This window comes from Ananas comosus, linkage group 19 (genome assembly GCF_001540865.1).
Source record: "Ananas comosus cultivar F153 linkage group 19, ASM154086v1, whole genome shotgun sequence".
Classification (NCBI taxonomy): domain Eukaryota; kingdom Viridiplantae; phylum Streptophyta; class Magnoliopsida; order Poales; family Bromeliaceae; genus Ananas; species Ananas comosus.
In genome coordinates, this window is record NC_033639.1 from 8,802,421 (window position 1) to 8,817,891 (window position 15,471).

At 34.0% G+C, this 15,471-nt stretch overlaps 1 protein-coding gene across 1 annotated transcript; it reads left to right on the forward strand.

The window, feature by feature from the left end:
- On the forward strand, positions 1-6,634 carry LOC109724679 (diacylglycerol kinase 4-like). Its single transcript, XM_020253581.1, has 13 exons — positions 1-689; positions 1,462-1,584; positions 1,825-1,962; positions 2,205-2,290; positions 2,471-2,564; positions 2,866-2,941; positions 3,428-3,510; positions 3,948-4,018; positions 4,759-4,836; positions 4,977-5,064; positions 5,528-5,644; positions 5,777-5,966; positions 6,083-6,634. Exons 1-12 carry the CDS (start codon positions 249-251, stop codon positions 5,933-5,935), a joined length of 1,554 nt encoding a protein of 517 aa, XP_020109170.1. The 5' UTR covers positions 1-248; the 3' UTR covers positions 5,936-5,966; positions 6,083-6,634.

Sequence of the window (15,471 nt, forward strand, 5' to 3'; positions counted from 1 at the left end):
TAAAAATAATTACTAGAAAAAAAATATTGTCATGGGAGAAACAGATTAGAAGAAAAAATAATAATAATGTCGCATTCTCATCGCAATATGCTATGCAATTGCTCAGATGATTGAGAGAGAAAGAGAGAGAGAGAGAGAGAATCAGAGAAGAGGAGTAATTCAAATTTTGCTGGATTCAAATCTCTTCCCTATATGATTTGTGGATGTTGATATAGATATCATAAGGAGAGAGGGAAACTAGGAGGATAATGTCGGGGCTGAGCGACGGCGGGGCCGGGGAGAGGGAGGCGCTGGCGCCGAGCGCGCCGGCAGCGGCGCCGCGGGGGTCGATCGTGGAGTCGTTCCGGGGCTGCGGGATCGGCGGCGGCGGGGGGAGGGCGGAGAGGGAGGAGCTGCGGCAGAGGGTGGCCATCCCCGGCCGCATCCTGGCGGCGATGGCGGCCGCAATGCGGTCCAAGGACCCGAACTCCGCCGCCAAAAGCGCCGCCACCGCAGCCACCGAGGAGGAGGAGGAGGAGGATGAGGAGGATGCCGCCGCCGCCGCTGCTGCCGCTGCCGAGGTGGAGGGGAGGGTGGTCGAGGAGGATCTCCCGGAGGCGCCCATGGTGGCCTTCGTGAACTCCCGCAGCGGCGGCCGCCACGGCCCCATCCTCAAGGGCCGCCTCCAGGAGCTGATCGGCGAGGAACAGGTTCAAAACCAAACAATCCTTTCTTCTTTTTCTTTTTCTTTTTCTTTTCAATATATCCTTTATAATAAATTATATGTATATATATACATACATGCAATTAACTCCCTTCGATAGATTAAAAATATGCAAAGGGTTATGGCATCAAAATTAACATCATTAAAAATGAATATTTGATAGAGTTATAATGAACTGAAAATGTGATATATATATATATATATATATATATATATATATATATATATTAAAAAAGATATATATGTACCAATTTATAGGTACGATTTTAACTAATTATTTAGTTTTCTATATATAAAAAAGTATGCTAAAATATGTGATGTGATGAATGATCGATGAATAGGCTGTGTCTCGATGTAGGAATACACACAGCCTACGCAATAAATTTTTCCTTTTTTTAAACACTGTTGAGTTTTATTGTGAGAAAATACTTAGTTTGTATTGAGGGAATGCAGGGAATGGAGGTTATCAAGAAGCAGCAGTTGATCAGAAACGCCACTCAGTTACTTCTTTAAATTTTTTTTTGTTGCTTCATTATATAAGAATAACTCAAAAGTTAATATTGTAAAAGCTAAGATATGTGGAAAAAATGTCGTATTAGCGAGTATTCATGATCGAATATCTGTTTCACGCGATACAAATCTGCTTCTGAAACTCTGCATCTCTTGAAAATCGATTACCTCGTACAATTTTATATAGCTAATTTGCTTTCTACTTACATAAATCTTGCTGAAAAGTTCTTCTGAATGATGCAATGCAGGTCTATGATCTTTTAGCTGTCGAGCCTTCGGAGTTTGTCTGGTACGGTTTGGGCTGCTTGGAGAATCTGGCAGATCTCGGTGATTGCTCTGCAAGGGTCGTGCGCGAGAAGCTGAGAATCATGGTAATTTTCTGATCGAGTTCTGAAGGGTTAGATATCATATCATATTCTGATGCATTTCGATTAGAATACATGCTGCTGCTTAGTCCTTTATATGTGACCTTCTTATTCTAGATGTGAATAGTATTTACCATATTAGACGGTGACATTGCGATTTCCTTGACAAACTTTTTGTTCATCTTTGCGGCCTATGGCCAAATTTTAATGAACTTCTATTTTATATATGTATAAATAATGTGGCAGGTTGCAGGAGGTGATGGTACAGTTGGTTGGGTGTTAGGATGCCTGGCAGAGCTATATGTGCAAAAAAGAGAGCCAGTTCCACCGATCGCCATTATCCCACTCGGAACAGGAAATGATCTTTCTAGGAGCTTCAGTTGGGTCAGTATCTGCTTTCCGCTCTTATTTTTGTCCCATTTGGCCTACCTGTAGCTCCGTTATATAAAAGTATCGGAAGAAGCACTTAGAGCTTGTCATTAAAATCTCTTTAAGCGCTTTGGTTGGGGCTCATAACTCCTTTCGCACGAAAGCCTGGGTATTTTATTTGTCAAATGGCTAAACTGGCTGCCTCTCTGAGAGGAAAAACTGTTCCGGATAACACTCATGCTTAAGTATCTTTTTAGGGGCCTTCGTTTCCATTTGCATGGAGATCAGCAGTCAAACGTTCTCTCTACAAGGCAATGACGGGTCCAATTTGCCGCCTAGACAGGTACGAATTATCTTCAGATTGAAATTAGATCACATTTCTTATTCCTATCATTCTTTCACCTTGTATGATTTCATTTAAATAAAAAGAAACTAATTTCAATATTTTCAAAACTCGTTCCTAATTTCTATCGCCAAGTTTGTTTTCCTCTTTAATATAAAATTTTGAAATATTTTAATGCAGTTGGGATGTGACCGTCTCTATGCCGGCAGGAGAAGAAGCGGATGTAGAACTGCCACACTCTCTTAAGCCTCTGGGAATGTGCGCTTTTGATAAGGTTATATATGTTTCTCCTTAAATTATGCTTCACACTTTTCTTATATTCTCTTTCTGATTTTTTTTTTCTTTCTAAATTATACTTATTTGCTCATGAATTTAAGAAGCGTTTGTACGGTAGCATCTGGCGCATTGTATTCTTTCTTTTTGCAGCTGACCCTCCAAATCGTACTCTTCCTCCTTTCAGTTCATTTAATTGCCATACTGTGTTTCTTTTCTCACATTCAGCTTCTATGTGCAGCTCAGTAACTTGAGTTCTACGTTGACGGTACTATCTCTTAATAATGCTTTTATTTCTGCAGGATGGATACATTGAGGGTGATTTGCCAGAAAAGGTTTCTTGCTTTAATGGAGTCTTCTATAATTATTTTAGTATAGGTATGGTATCTTTCCACTACTTTCATGTTTCAGGTGGAAAGCAAACTCTGTTCAATCATTTGGACCACGTAGTGCTGTTCATTGTCAAAGATTTGTTAATTTAACTTTTTATCTGATTTAACTACTTGTTTTGTTATTTCTTCTTATAGATCATTTCTCATATTATGGTCACATTATTGTAAGGTCGACCAATATGGTGCTTTGGCTCTTTGTTTACGTATTCTTACCTCCTTGTCCTGATGTTTTCTATAATGAGATTATGATCCGCTCTTTACGAGAGTTTATGGGTTCAGTTCAGTCCCCGAAAAACTGTATCGTAAGCTTTTTTCTGGAAAAAAAAAAGAAAGAGAAAAAAGAAGAGATTGGTTTTTAATTCTCTTATATTTTGCTGTGAGACCTAGGGCTTTTAATGTCGTTCCCCTTCCGGATGTTAAATTTATCTATTTTTCTTCTATATAACGTATGACTGGACTCTTCTTCATGTAGGAATGGATGCTCAGGTTGCGTATGGATTTCATCAGTTGCGTGATGAGAAACCGTTCCTTGCCCCCAGTCCATTAGCTAATAAGGTATGTCTCTGTTTACAGTCCATTTTCCATATCAATTGCTACTATGAACAATTCCATTTTGTTTTTGTCGCTTATCCTTTTATTATTTTATCGAAGTTTAGTTAAAATTATGATCATGATATTGTGAGGACTATCTTGCTTTTCCTTGGGCAAAATAAAACTAAAAAAAAAATCCATCAGTTCCCTTAATCACCATATTTCCTATTTACGGCTCCTTAGTTTTACAATTTTGAGCACTACATCTTGGGAGAAGTTGTACTTTCCGAAATTGTTACAAGTGTAATATTTCATCGATAATTACAAAATTTAACATTCCCTAGCATGCAACGGCACTGATATTATTCTAATTATTTCTTGGTTTTTCATGATTAAATATTGAAAAACTTGTTTCACGCTTAACACATTTGATGAATACTGATGGACTGATTTTATGGCAGTTGATTTATGCAGGATATACCTGTAAGCAAGGATGGTTCTTTACACCATGCATCAGTGATCCAAGTTTAAGGTGTAGTATTTGTCCTCTCACAAGCATACAATAGTTCACCTCTTGATCCATTTCCTTTGGTAATACAACTGCGAATTTTTCACAGTCAAAACTATTTTTATCACCTACAAAAAGGAGAATTAACACACCCATTAATATTAGGGATCAAAAGGATTTTCCCGAATCGAAGGATTTTTCAGTTGGGTAGGTTTGACGAAGGAATTTTGATTGGATAAATTCGGTTTTCCCGCAACTTCAAGTCTTAACACAATTAAATTTTGCATCATTTTCAAGCAATTTTGTCAAATTTATTTAGCAACTTCTTTAAAGCTCATGATATAATGGCTATCGTGATCTTTGTAGATGCAGTTCTTTTAATACTTTCTTCGTCTTGTAATGAAACTCTGTGCGATCTTTTACACATGTTAGAATGTTCATTTATTAATATCTCTTATTTCTTCAGCAAAAATGATCTTGTGATCATGTGAGAATACAAAGGCAGCTAACCAACCATTGCAACCAAATATTTAGTTTCCGAGTATTATTTCTAATTTTCTACAACTCCTTGAAGAGTACTTTGATAAAACTTAAAAGCAAAGAGGAATATTGCTTTTCAGCGCGAGATCGCCTTTCTATTTTTCAGTCACTATTCTCTTTTTCCAGTTTACCTTTGTATGCTAGTTTTATGAAGTTGAAACATAAACTTGAGGCTAGTGCTCCATGAAATAGTATGTGATTTGCTTCAAAAATGCGTTATGCAGAGGACTGAAGAACATTCTTCAGCTATCGATTAAGAAGATTGATAGCTCAGATTGGGAGCAGATTCCCGTACCTTCAAGGCAAGTTTGTCATCCTTGACCTGAATTTCTTTTTTTTTTTTATACGATTTTCTCTACTTTAGATCCCAGTTTTGAGTTCAATTCGATTTACCAACGTATTTGTATTTTCCAACTCATGTGAATAACTTTTTCTCGTGCAGTGTTAGGGCTATAGTTGCTTTGAATCTTCACAACTATGGGAGTGGAAGGAATCCATGGGGCAATTTGAAACCTGATTATTTAGAAAAGGTTTGTAGAACTAATTTGTGCAAAACCCTTTGGTTCAGACGATTATACTTTAGCTATTTTGTTACTTTATCAAAGTGCTTCACGAGAAATTTCATCCACACAGCTCATTAAAAGATTAAACTGCGTTGCTTGTAATTCTCTTTTGCTCATTTTTCATATGTTTGTGACCGTGTGTGTGGCTGCGTCCATGGGAACATTTTGGGCACAAAGCTTTCGCTATCCTAAGCCTAAACTGTTGACTGAAGCTTATTTCAGCATGCTTTTCTCACTTCTTTCTTGTTCTGCAAATTCACTTGCTGAATTTCATCGACTGTAAATTCATGCCTGTAAGATTTCATTTTGGGAAATTCATATCAAGTCAATAAAGCCCCATTGGAACAATACTTGTAATTGATAATGACGATTAAAATCCGATTTTTAACTCGAAGTTTTGATCCTCTTTTTTGGGGTTGAGTTTTGCTAGAGAGGATTTGTCGAGGCCCAAGTTGATGATGGCCTGCTTGAAATCTTCGGATTAAAGCAAGGGTGGCATGCTTCACTTGTGATGGTAGAGCTCATATCGGCTAAACACATTGCCCAGGTACCTAAACACATCGCGGCAAACTATTGTGTTGATCTTCTTTTTTGTGCACCATTTATTTGTACCTTTTGTCCCATGGATACTGATACAGGTTTCGCCAAATACATAAATTGATCTGTGGTACATTTTCAGGCTGCAGCAATTAGATTGGAAATCAGAGGGGGCCAATGGAGAGATGCGTACATGCAAATGGATGGCGAGCCATGGAAACAGACGATGAGCAGGGACTATTCTATCTTCGTCGATATAAAGAGGGCGCCGTTTCAGTCGCTAATCATTAGTGGAGAGTGAACATGTGCACGGTTCACTCAAATTGGATAAGGTACACATGTGAGAACTACATTTAAAACAAATTCTTTAGCTCCATTCTTGATCCACAAATAATCTTTTACAGTAAAGTCTGAGTTTGTCATACGAAGCTCTCTTTGTACTTTCCAGGGTAGTTCTTTTCACTCCGGAGAAAGCAGAAATGATCGCTTCGTAGTAATTCCTGGTTATTCTGATTATTTACGGATATCTAATAACACAATTCGTGTAGCCAAAGAGGATTAATTGTTCGTTTCACCGACCGATTCCTACTCATCAGCTGGTCTCAATTGAAATGCTGTAGCACACGGATCGTAACAAGATAACATCGTCGAATACTTCATATCTTAACTGCATTTGGCTGTTGGGATGACAGCGAAGAGTTTGGAGACTTTCGAAAGTCGGCGTCGTGATGTAATTGTAAATTGGAAGTCGAAGATTTGTTTACTAATTCGTCTGTAAAAATTTTTATGTGTAATCATTTACCTTCTCTCATGGTTGGAAATTATGATTTGGTGTATATGATTATATGATTATTTGTTGTATAGAAGTGAGGTATGACTCTTTAACTTTTGAATGTAACTACAAGAAGAGGCAAACAAGGAGGATATTTAACAGGACAACCCATTTGCCTTTGTATGGATTCTGAAAACATGTCTCCGAAAATTCGACCTTGGTGAAGATAACAAGATCAATGTATATAAATTTTTCTTGTGTTTTGGTGATTGTTCTCTCTTTCTAGTGTATTATGTGAAATTCTCATCATAGCGATTATATATGTAATAGTGTTTTAGACTCTTACGTCTTTGCGCTAAGAAGATTAGTATCGATGAATATGTCACGACTCTTGTGTTATGGCACAAGCCGAAAAACCAAGGAAAAGTGAGAAATAGGGAAGGAAATAAAGCACGCAGATAATTTATATGATTCAGCCACTAGTTTATACCCTACAGACAGAAGACAATGCGAGATCTTTACTATAACAAAAACAGGGTATAAAAACAGCTCTTTTAGCCCTAGCCCTAAATACGCTTAGGAACTTCAACAATCTTAAGCAATTTCTCCAGCAAATGATGCATGAGATGATCACAGCATCTCAATTCACACTAAATGAGACAACCCTTTTCTCTACACCAAGTAGAAGCAACATGATGTGGGAAGCTAAAGTTATTCCCACAAACACTACATACAAATAGAATCTATAGTGGAATTGCTACATGATAAAGTGCTTTTTTTTTTTGACCTGGATATGCATCTGGATAACAGATTGCCTTGCCCAGGATATGCATCTTATACCAGAATCTTAATTTCTATGCTTGCTCTTATCCAGAAACTAGGGCATAGCAGAATATATGAAATGAATAGAGTGTAAACTTTATAAAGGTTCCTTTTTTTTTGAAAAAAAAACATTAAAATATGTGGAATTTGTCATGTCATATGATTAATGATTACCAACCAAACCACCAATTAGGAAAAGTAAATCTTCTTTTTGAAAGAGACACCCACTCAGCCTATTGTTTGTTGTTTTAACCCTCCCTGTTTGAATATGATTGGAGATTCCAACAAAATCTCACTTCAAAGACTAAAAAAAAAAAAAATCCAAAAATGCAAAATCTCTTTATGCAAATCTCCTCTCTTTATGTACAGAAATCATATGCAATTAAAAGGGGGAAAAAAGTGAAAATTAAAATTCTTTATCTTTTTTTAAGCTCAGACACTAAATTTTTTTTTAAAAAAGAACATTCAAGTTTGCCTTTATTGGAGTTATTTTTGTAACATTTTATATGAATTGAATTCAAAGTTCAAATTTAAAAAGAGGGGAAAAAAACAAAGAAAATAAAAAAGTTGCTTTTCGCCGCAATTACGGCTGAAGAGACAATTTTTCTTTGTATGATTGTTGCTTTTTCCTTAAAGTTAGACCCCTATAAAGCCCTAAATTGACTCATAATTGATCAAAACAAAACACCCATCCAACCAAAACAATCTCATTCTATGCATGCCTACTTTGTGTAGAAAGCAAAACCCTAGCTAGATGGCTAGGTCAAATTGGTCCAACTTGTTGAAAATGGCATTTTTTCACATAAATCCCCACAATCTAAAAACAATCTAAAAAATTGGCATATGACTGAATCATGCCGAATACTTTCCTGCTTTGATATCATACGGTACAACCAATCACTCTAAAACCTCGGGCTCCATTCGGGAGCGAGATTTAAGAGTGTCGCTATATTTACCCCCTGCTTCAAAAACTAGTGTAATCGTTTGGTAATATAAGCGTCTAGTGGTCTGCCAAATAAAAAATGACGCTTGTACAGAGTTTCTCACTTTCGCACTTCGCAGATGAGTTTATTAAGCTGCGCGTTCTATGTCGCAACACCGTGAAGTTGCTACCAAACCAGACCTTAAGCTTATGAGGAAAAAAGATAGTATGATTTTATATTCGGCCATTAAACTAACTAGCATAATAACCTGCGCGATGCGATAGATAGATAATTAAAAAAAAAAAAAACGTCAACAAAAAAAAGAAAACGGCGATGAAAAAAAAACGATGATAAGGAATGATATTCATTTTACTAATGAATGAAGATAACAACTGAGGGAAGAAGAAAAAGAGGAGGGACTTGAGCTGCTTCAGGGTAGAGACCACACTTAACAATAAAGAAAAAGTTGTCATATGACAATTTTAGGAAAAACAATGTACAGGTATAGATGTTTACCTATCCGACCTTGCTAACTTGGTTTGTAGAAATCAAAACCCTAGGTCAAATTGGTCAAACTTTTTGAAAATGACATTTTTGCACATAAATCCTTATAGGGGTTGAAAACTTGGTATATTATTGAGAGCACCAAGCTTGGACCACATAATAATGAGGACATGCATGCAGTGTGGGTAGTGAAAGTGATTTTGCCTAACACTGTTGAATCATCATACTTTTTAATGGGGCCAGCATAATTAGGAAACAAACAATCTCTAGGAATGAAACTTACCTATCCTTTCTTAATTTTTAAAATAATAATAATAAATTTTTAGTAAAGCGCTAGATCTAGCAGTTTGATGCTTTTACTGTCGTGAGAAATCGGCAATGAGATTTCAATATTTTCAAAAAGAATATCTTTATATGGGTACTTTTACTTTTGCTGCCGAGAAAATTAAATCCATTGAAAGAATATTTTAGCACAATACTTTTTTTTTAATAGCGCTACTCAAACAACACTCTATTTGATTATAAAATTCGCTTAAATAAGCCAAGAAGAACAAGCCCTCAGCTTAATTATTGTAAATCTCGAGCATAAATGTGTGAGAAAGTGTTAAGTATGTTATATTAAATCCATTGAAAGAATATTTTAGCACAATACTTTTTTTTTTTTAATAGGGCTACTGAGACAACACTCCATTTGATTATAAAATTCGCTTAAATAAACCAAGATGAACAAGCACTCAGCATAATAGTAAATCTCGAGTATAAATGTATGAGAAAGTGTTAAGTATGTTGTATTAATTGAAACACTATTATTTTATGACTCCGAGTTTTTAAAATAATAGATTGTTTTATAGTTTATAAAACTTAGTTCGAATTTTAACAGGCTTAGTAACAAACTATTATATTTACTTACAAATAAACAGGAATTAACATAGTAAAATAAAATGAGCTTAAATAAAATAATATTAACACCACCTCCAAGGGATTATGTGTGAATATGATTTTATAAATCTAAAACAACCTATAATTAACCATCATTATTGCTCATTAACCAATCACACTTTTAATCCAACTTATAATTTCTCTCTCTTAACTGTGGATAAGTGTGGGAAAAAGTAAAAGTGCTTGGACAAATATTCATTCCAGTGACGTGTTCCCCATCCTAGTTAGAAAAAAGGCCAAAAAAAAAAAGAAAAAAAAAGTAGGCTTTAAAGAAGAGTACTATACTTTATGGATAGTCCCCACACTATCCAGATATTGCGAATTGGGTCTTATACTTTTTGGCTTAAATAATTCGGTTTTTGAAATTTCACGCAACTATATCTTTTTAAAATATCAATTTATTACTTCTTTTAAATATTTAATTTAGACTCTATTTGGAATTACGGGACAGTTCATTATATACAATCATTTTTTCTCGTAAAATATAAGACATCGTCCAAATTATATTGAAAAGATTATTTTATAACAAAAAATTAAAGGATAAATTGGTTTAATTGCATACAGTTCTCTGTAAATATATATAATAGTAAATATATCTCTACAAAGTTTAACTTTTCATATTTATCACTGTAAAAGTTTAATGATATTCATATTTGTTTATCTAGTTTATTATTGTTAAGGCACTTTTATTTTTTAACAGAAAATAAATAAAATGATATTTTTACCATTAGAAATATGTCCCTCCAATAGTCCCAATTGTTAGAATTATTCAGAAATATCCTCTCAAAAATCTCCAACGGTCATCTTCTTCTATTCTATCATCACAAATAATATAAGAGAAGTAAAAATGTCAATTTACATACCTCATTCACTAATCAGGATAAATATTTTACCTACATATGATTAGTTATATTTTTCTAACAAATACTAACAACATGGGTATATTTAAAAATATTAGAATTTTTGCAAGAATATATATATATATATATATATATATATATATATATATATATAAAGTTAAACTTTGTAAGAAATATTTACTATTTGATTTGTTTACAGAGAGTCGCATGCAATTAACCCAAAACTAAAATTACTCCAATATATAACATACGTTAAAAATTCAAAACTATATTTACGTAAAGAACATAAGGGGCTAAATTATAATATCGAAGCAGTGTAGGGACTGAATTGTTTAAGTGAAAAGCAAAAAAAAAAAAAAAAAAAAAAAAAAAAAAGAAAAAAGTATGGTTGAAGTACCATGCACCATGCGCTGGTTCCGTTGCAATGCCTTTGTACGTAAGCGATTCCGAGTTGTCCTTATCCTGTACGGTGGGCATCTGACGTGGACGGGGCCCCACCAAAAAAAAAGGACAACACATTCGCGGGGGCCCATGCATGGTCAGGTGGGAGACCCGGGTGCGGGCCCACACACCACAGAGCAATGATCAAAACCTTATATATATATATATATAGAACTAGGCTACTATGCTATTAATAGCACCAAGTCACTGGTGCTACCAAGTTTTCGGCTATTGGATTAAGAGATGTGCGGTTAGGATGATGTGGGCCCCCTAGGGTTGAGTGGGTGGTTGGTTGAATAGTATGATCTAATGGGTGAAAATGATCACAAGGGTAGATCTAACGGCGGAAAACTTGGTAGCACCAAGTGCTTTGTGCTATTAATAGCACAGTAGCCGGACTCTATATATATATATATATAGGGGGCTCACTGTAAATCATTTTGAATTTAACTATTTAAATTTTTAAAAATTTAAAATTTATATTTTAATTTTTTATTAATTTGTTTGATATGGGCCTAGGTCATCGTTACTTTATCCGAATTGTAACAAATCTGAATTGACTATTTAAAATTTTTAAATTTTAGTTTACTATTTAATTTTTTTAATTTGTTTGATATGCACCGGTTAATGATATTTTAACTTTCAAATTTAATATATTTACTTATTTAAAAAATAAGTTTATAGTTACGAGAATTATATAAAATGTATTAACTAAATATGTAAATGATTTCTTTTTTTTGACTCAAATCAAATAAATTAAAAGGTTGGATACTAAAATTAAAATTCTGATCAAAATGATCTATAATTTAAATAAATTTTGTATGTTTTTACTTTATTTTTAGTATGAGAATAACTAAAATATTTTTTAAAGTACATGTAGATACTTTTGCTTTTTTTTTTCTGATGAAAAGATATTTAATTTGACGATCCGCATCGTGAAACATGACTTACACTAGTTGAACTTCGTAAAGCTGTCGAATTTTGTAGATTTTTTAAATTATTTGTTTAGTAGCCATTAAAAATAGTTAATTTTAAGGCCAGTTAGATAATAGCCAAATGATGACAAAAGTTGTAGAATTTAATTCTGCTTATCTTCACATGTAATACAGAGTTACGTATATCCAATGAGTCGCTCAGAAAAAAACATTCATACATTCTTTCGCTCTAACTTTATTTTATTTATTAGTGTTTGATGGATTCCGATACTAAATAGACTCTGAATCAAATTTAACGGTGCCGACCGCCAATTCGATTTCATAAAAAATGGTGCAAAAATAAATGCCTCTGTTTAGAAGTATCCTAACTTTGCTCATTTATTATTAACTAGACATGGTCACTGGCCTAGACTTAAATAAATAAAAAAAAAAAAAAAAAAAAAAAAACCCCCATCCCTCTGGTTTTACATTTTTTCACTTTAATGACCTGCGGTTTAAACTTTATCAATTTAGTGCCATATGGTTTCATTTTTATCTTTTTTATTACGAATTTCACTAGTTTTTTCGTTAAATCAATGACAAAGTTAAAACTAAAAGGTACTAAAGTGAATATTCGATAAACCTAGGTGGGGGATCTGAAGTTTTTTTTATATAATTTAATGAAATGTTAACGGAAAGCTGACAAAAAAATAAAAATAAAACCATATGACACTAACTTGATACATTTTAAACCACAAGGATTCTAAAGTAAGAACATGCACAACCACAGGACTGATATTTGAAGTTTACCCAAAAAAAAATGGAGGTTGAGAGGGTGAAAAAAAAAAAAAAAAACCAAGAAAAAGGGAAGGATAAAATGGATGGTTAGTGCCTTTATTACCTCTTATTAATTTCAGTACCTGAAATTTTCTGAGCTCACGCATTTATATATTATCCATATGTATAAATTTGAATGTTCCCGAACCAGACACCTACTAGGGTAGTACAATGACTCCTACGGCTAGTCCTAATGTGAGCTAGTTTGCTTACGGAATTACTTAATCCGACGAATGAGGTGTGCATCGAGAGTGTTCGAAAATCTTACTTGAATCAATGGAACTACGGCATAAGTCCAAAAGCCAACGATTTTGATTGAGACCATTTTCCTTTAACTTAGAACAACGAAATTAATCATGTACCATCTCCTGCCGCCAAATATTTCAATCACTAGATAAATAAATCAAGTCTAACGAAACTGATTATCCATGAAAGTCTCAGTATCGAAAATGACTTGAATAGTTCGGAGGCTACCGTACTTCTAAAAACATACAAACTGAACTCTCTCTCTCTCTCTATATATATATATATTATTGTTGGACTTGAACCTTGACTCAATCGACTCACAGTAGGTTTTCTAACTTTGAATATCAAATCAAAGGCACGAAAGTCAAACTTGCTCAGACCGATTGAGTTCGGTGCAGGAGAGTTATGTGCATCCAAACATTCTCTTAGTTTTTAAATTTTCTCGTATATTATACTTTCGCAACTAACTTTTACAATTTATGATCGTTTTCAATCAAATGGTACCACTTTTTCTCTGAAATTGTCTTTTCAGAGTAGTACAAAATTTTATCGAATTAGTGAATGGTCCCATTAAGTTTTTTGGCTCTATGTACATTTAATTGCAGATAGTGTAAATTTCGTCTGTAATTATCAATCAATATTAATTAAAAATATCAAATTTTACAAAGAATCCCTACTCTAATTCACTTAAGTAATTTAAATAGAAATTTAAAAAAATTAAGGTACATAGTATATATATTATATATATAAAGAAGAAAAAACTGTCTCGACACATTATTATCAGATTATATATGGAAAAATGTATTATCCACAACATTATGACACAAAAAATATATTTTGAACTAATTATATTGTACTATATGAGATGGCGAGGAATTTAGTTAAAAGCGATATGATAATTTTGTATCTAAATATTGCTTTGGAAAATTGATAGGTAAATGCAATACGAAATGCATGCGTGGTTAAAATTGATGATGTGATCTTCATATTGAGACCCAGAAGAGTACAAAGTGATATTTTTGGGCCCAAAATATGTTTTCAACGTATAATTGAAAACACAATCATATAAGAATTGATCTTAGCGCACGCATGAATCAACCACACCATGATCTCATGTTGAACTGTTCTTGCTCCCAACTACTTAATTAACCAACCCAATTTTGTGACAAACCCACACAACCACCCAAAAATGTACAAGAGTTATGTACGTAGCATGTGAATATCAAACCACCATACAAGTGGAAACATGTGAACTCCAACAAACAAATGGCCAAGTGTTGCACCATATATACATGTAGGAAACCACAAAAAGCAATTGCACCAAAACCATGGGCTTGTGGTTGCTTAAACAATTGGATATATCTCACTCTTTTGATGCCACCAACAAAGAAAAGGATCCCTAGGTAATATATATAGCTAGTAGTGGCCAATGGCATGATAATTAAATTTGATAAAGTTAGCTAGGTTAAATAAATTTATTGTATAATGGAGAGCAAATTAAGATATATAGGGGGTGGCTTATTTCGTACACCTTTATATCATGTCACACAAAGCTACCACCATATATATGGATAGAGTTCAGTTATGATACTTGTAAAAGCACCAAGCATTTGGTGCTTGTAAATTTTTTACCGTTAGATCTACGTTTTTTATCATTTTCACACGTTAGATCATACTATTCAACAAACCACCCACTCAGCCCTAGAGTTCCCACATCATCCTATCCGCACATCCCTTAATCCAAGGGTGGAAAACTTAGAAGTACCAATGACTTGATACTTTTAAAAGTATAGGAGCTCAATTATATATATATATATATATATATATATATATATATATATATATGCANCTCTCTCTCTCTCTCTCTCTCTCTCTCTCTCTCTCTCTCTTGTAAGGATCATATGTCGGATGTTAGATCATACTAATATTAAATCATATCTTCTGTCGTGATTTTTTATTTCTATAGACAGATTTCAAATGACGGTTTTGTAGTTTTTGCTTATAATTCCTCATCGATCGTTCAAGATCTGCAAAGGAACGGAATGTTTCCAATTTATTCCCTTTTTTCGAGAAGGAGATGTTATAGAAAAATTAGGGGTAGCTAGAGTTAGTCGATGTGGACTCCCGTTACAAGTATATATATATATATATAAATTCTAATGTAAGGATGTCCAATTATGTTTGTCCATTAAAAACGTGTCCAGAGATACATTGTAACCGTTGGATCGAGTTTGTCATTAGATATCGTTTTGAATAAATTACGTGGGTCATATATAACATAGAAGAGCTAATATACAGGCAAAGGGTTGTGTTGTAGATAAGCTCGCGCCTAACAATACCAATTAATGACTTAATCTTATCCATAATTAATGAAAAGTTTATGCGCTACAAGTGTATATATATACATTACCTCCCAATTAACAAAGTGTGAAGCTTAAAGGTGAACAAGAGCAAATTGGTATTACATGCTTGATCTAATTCATGTTATGAAAATAGTATATATAGTACCATATTTGATTTGCGAAAGAAATAATCCTGACATGCATATAATGCGAAAGATATTGATATGCTTCCCCCAA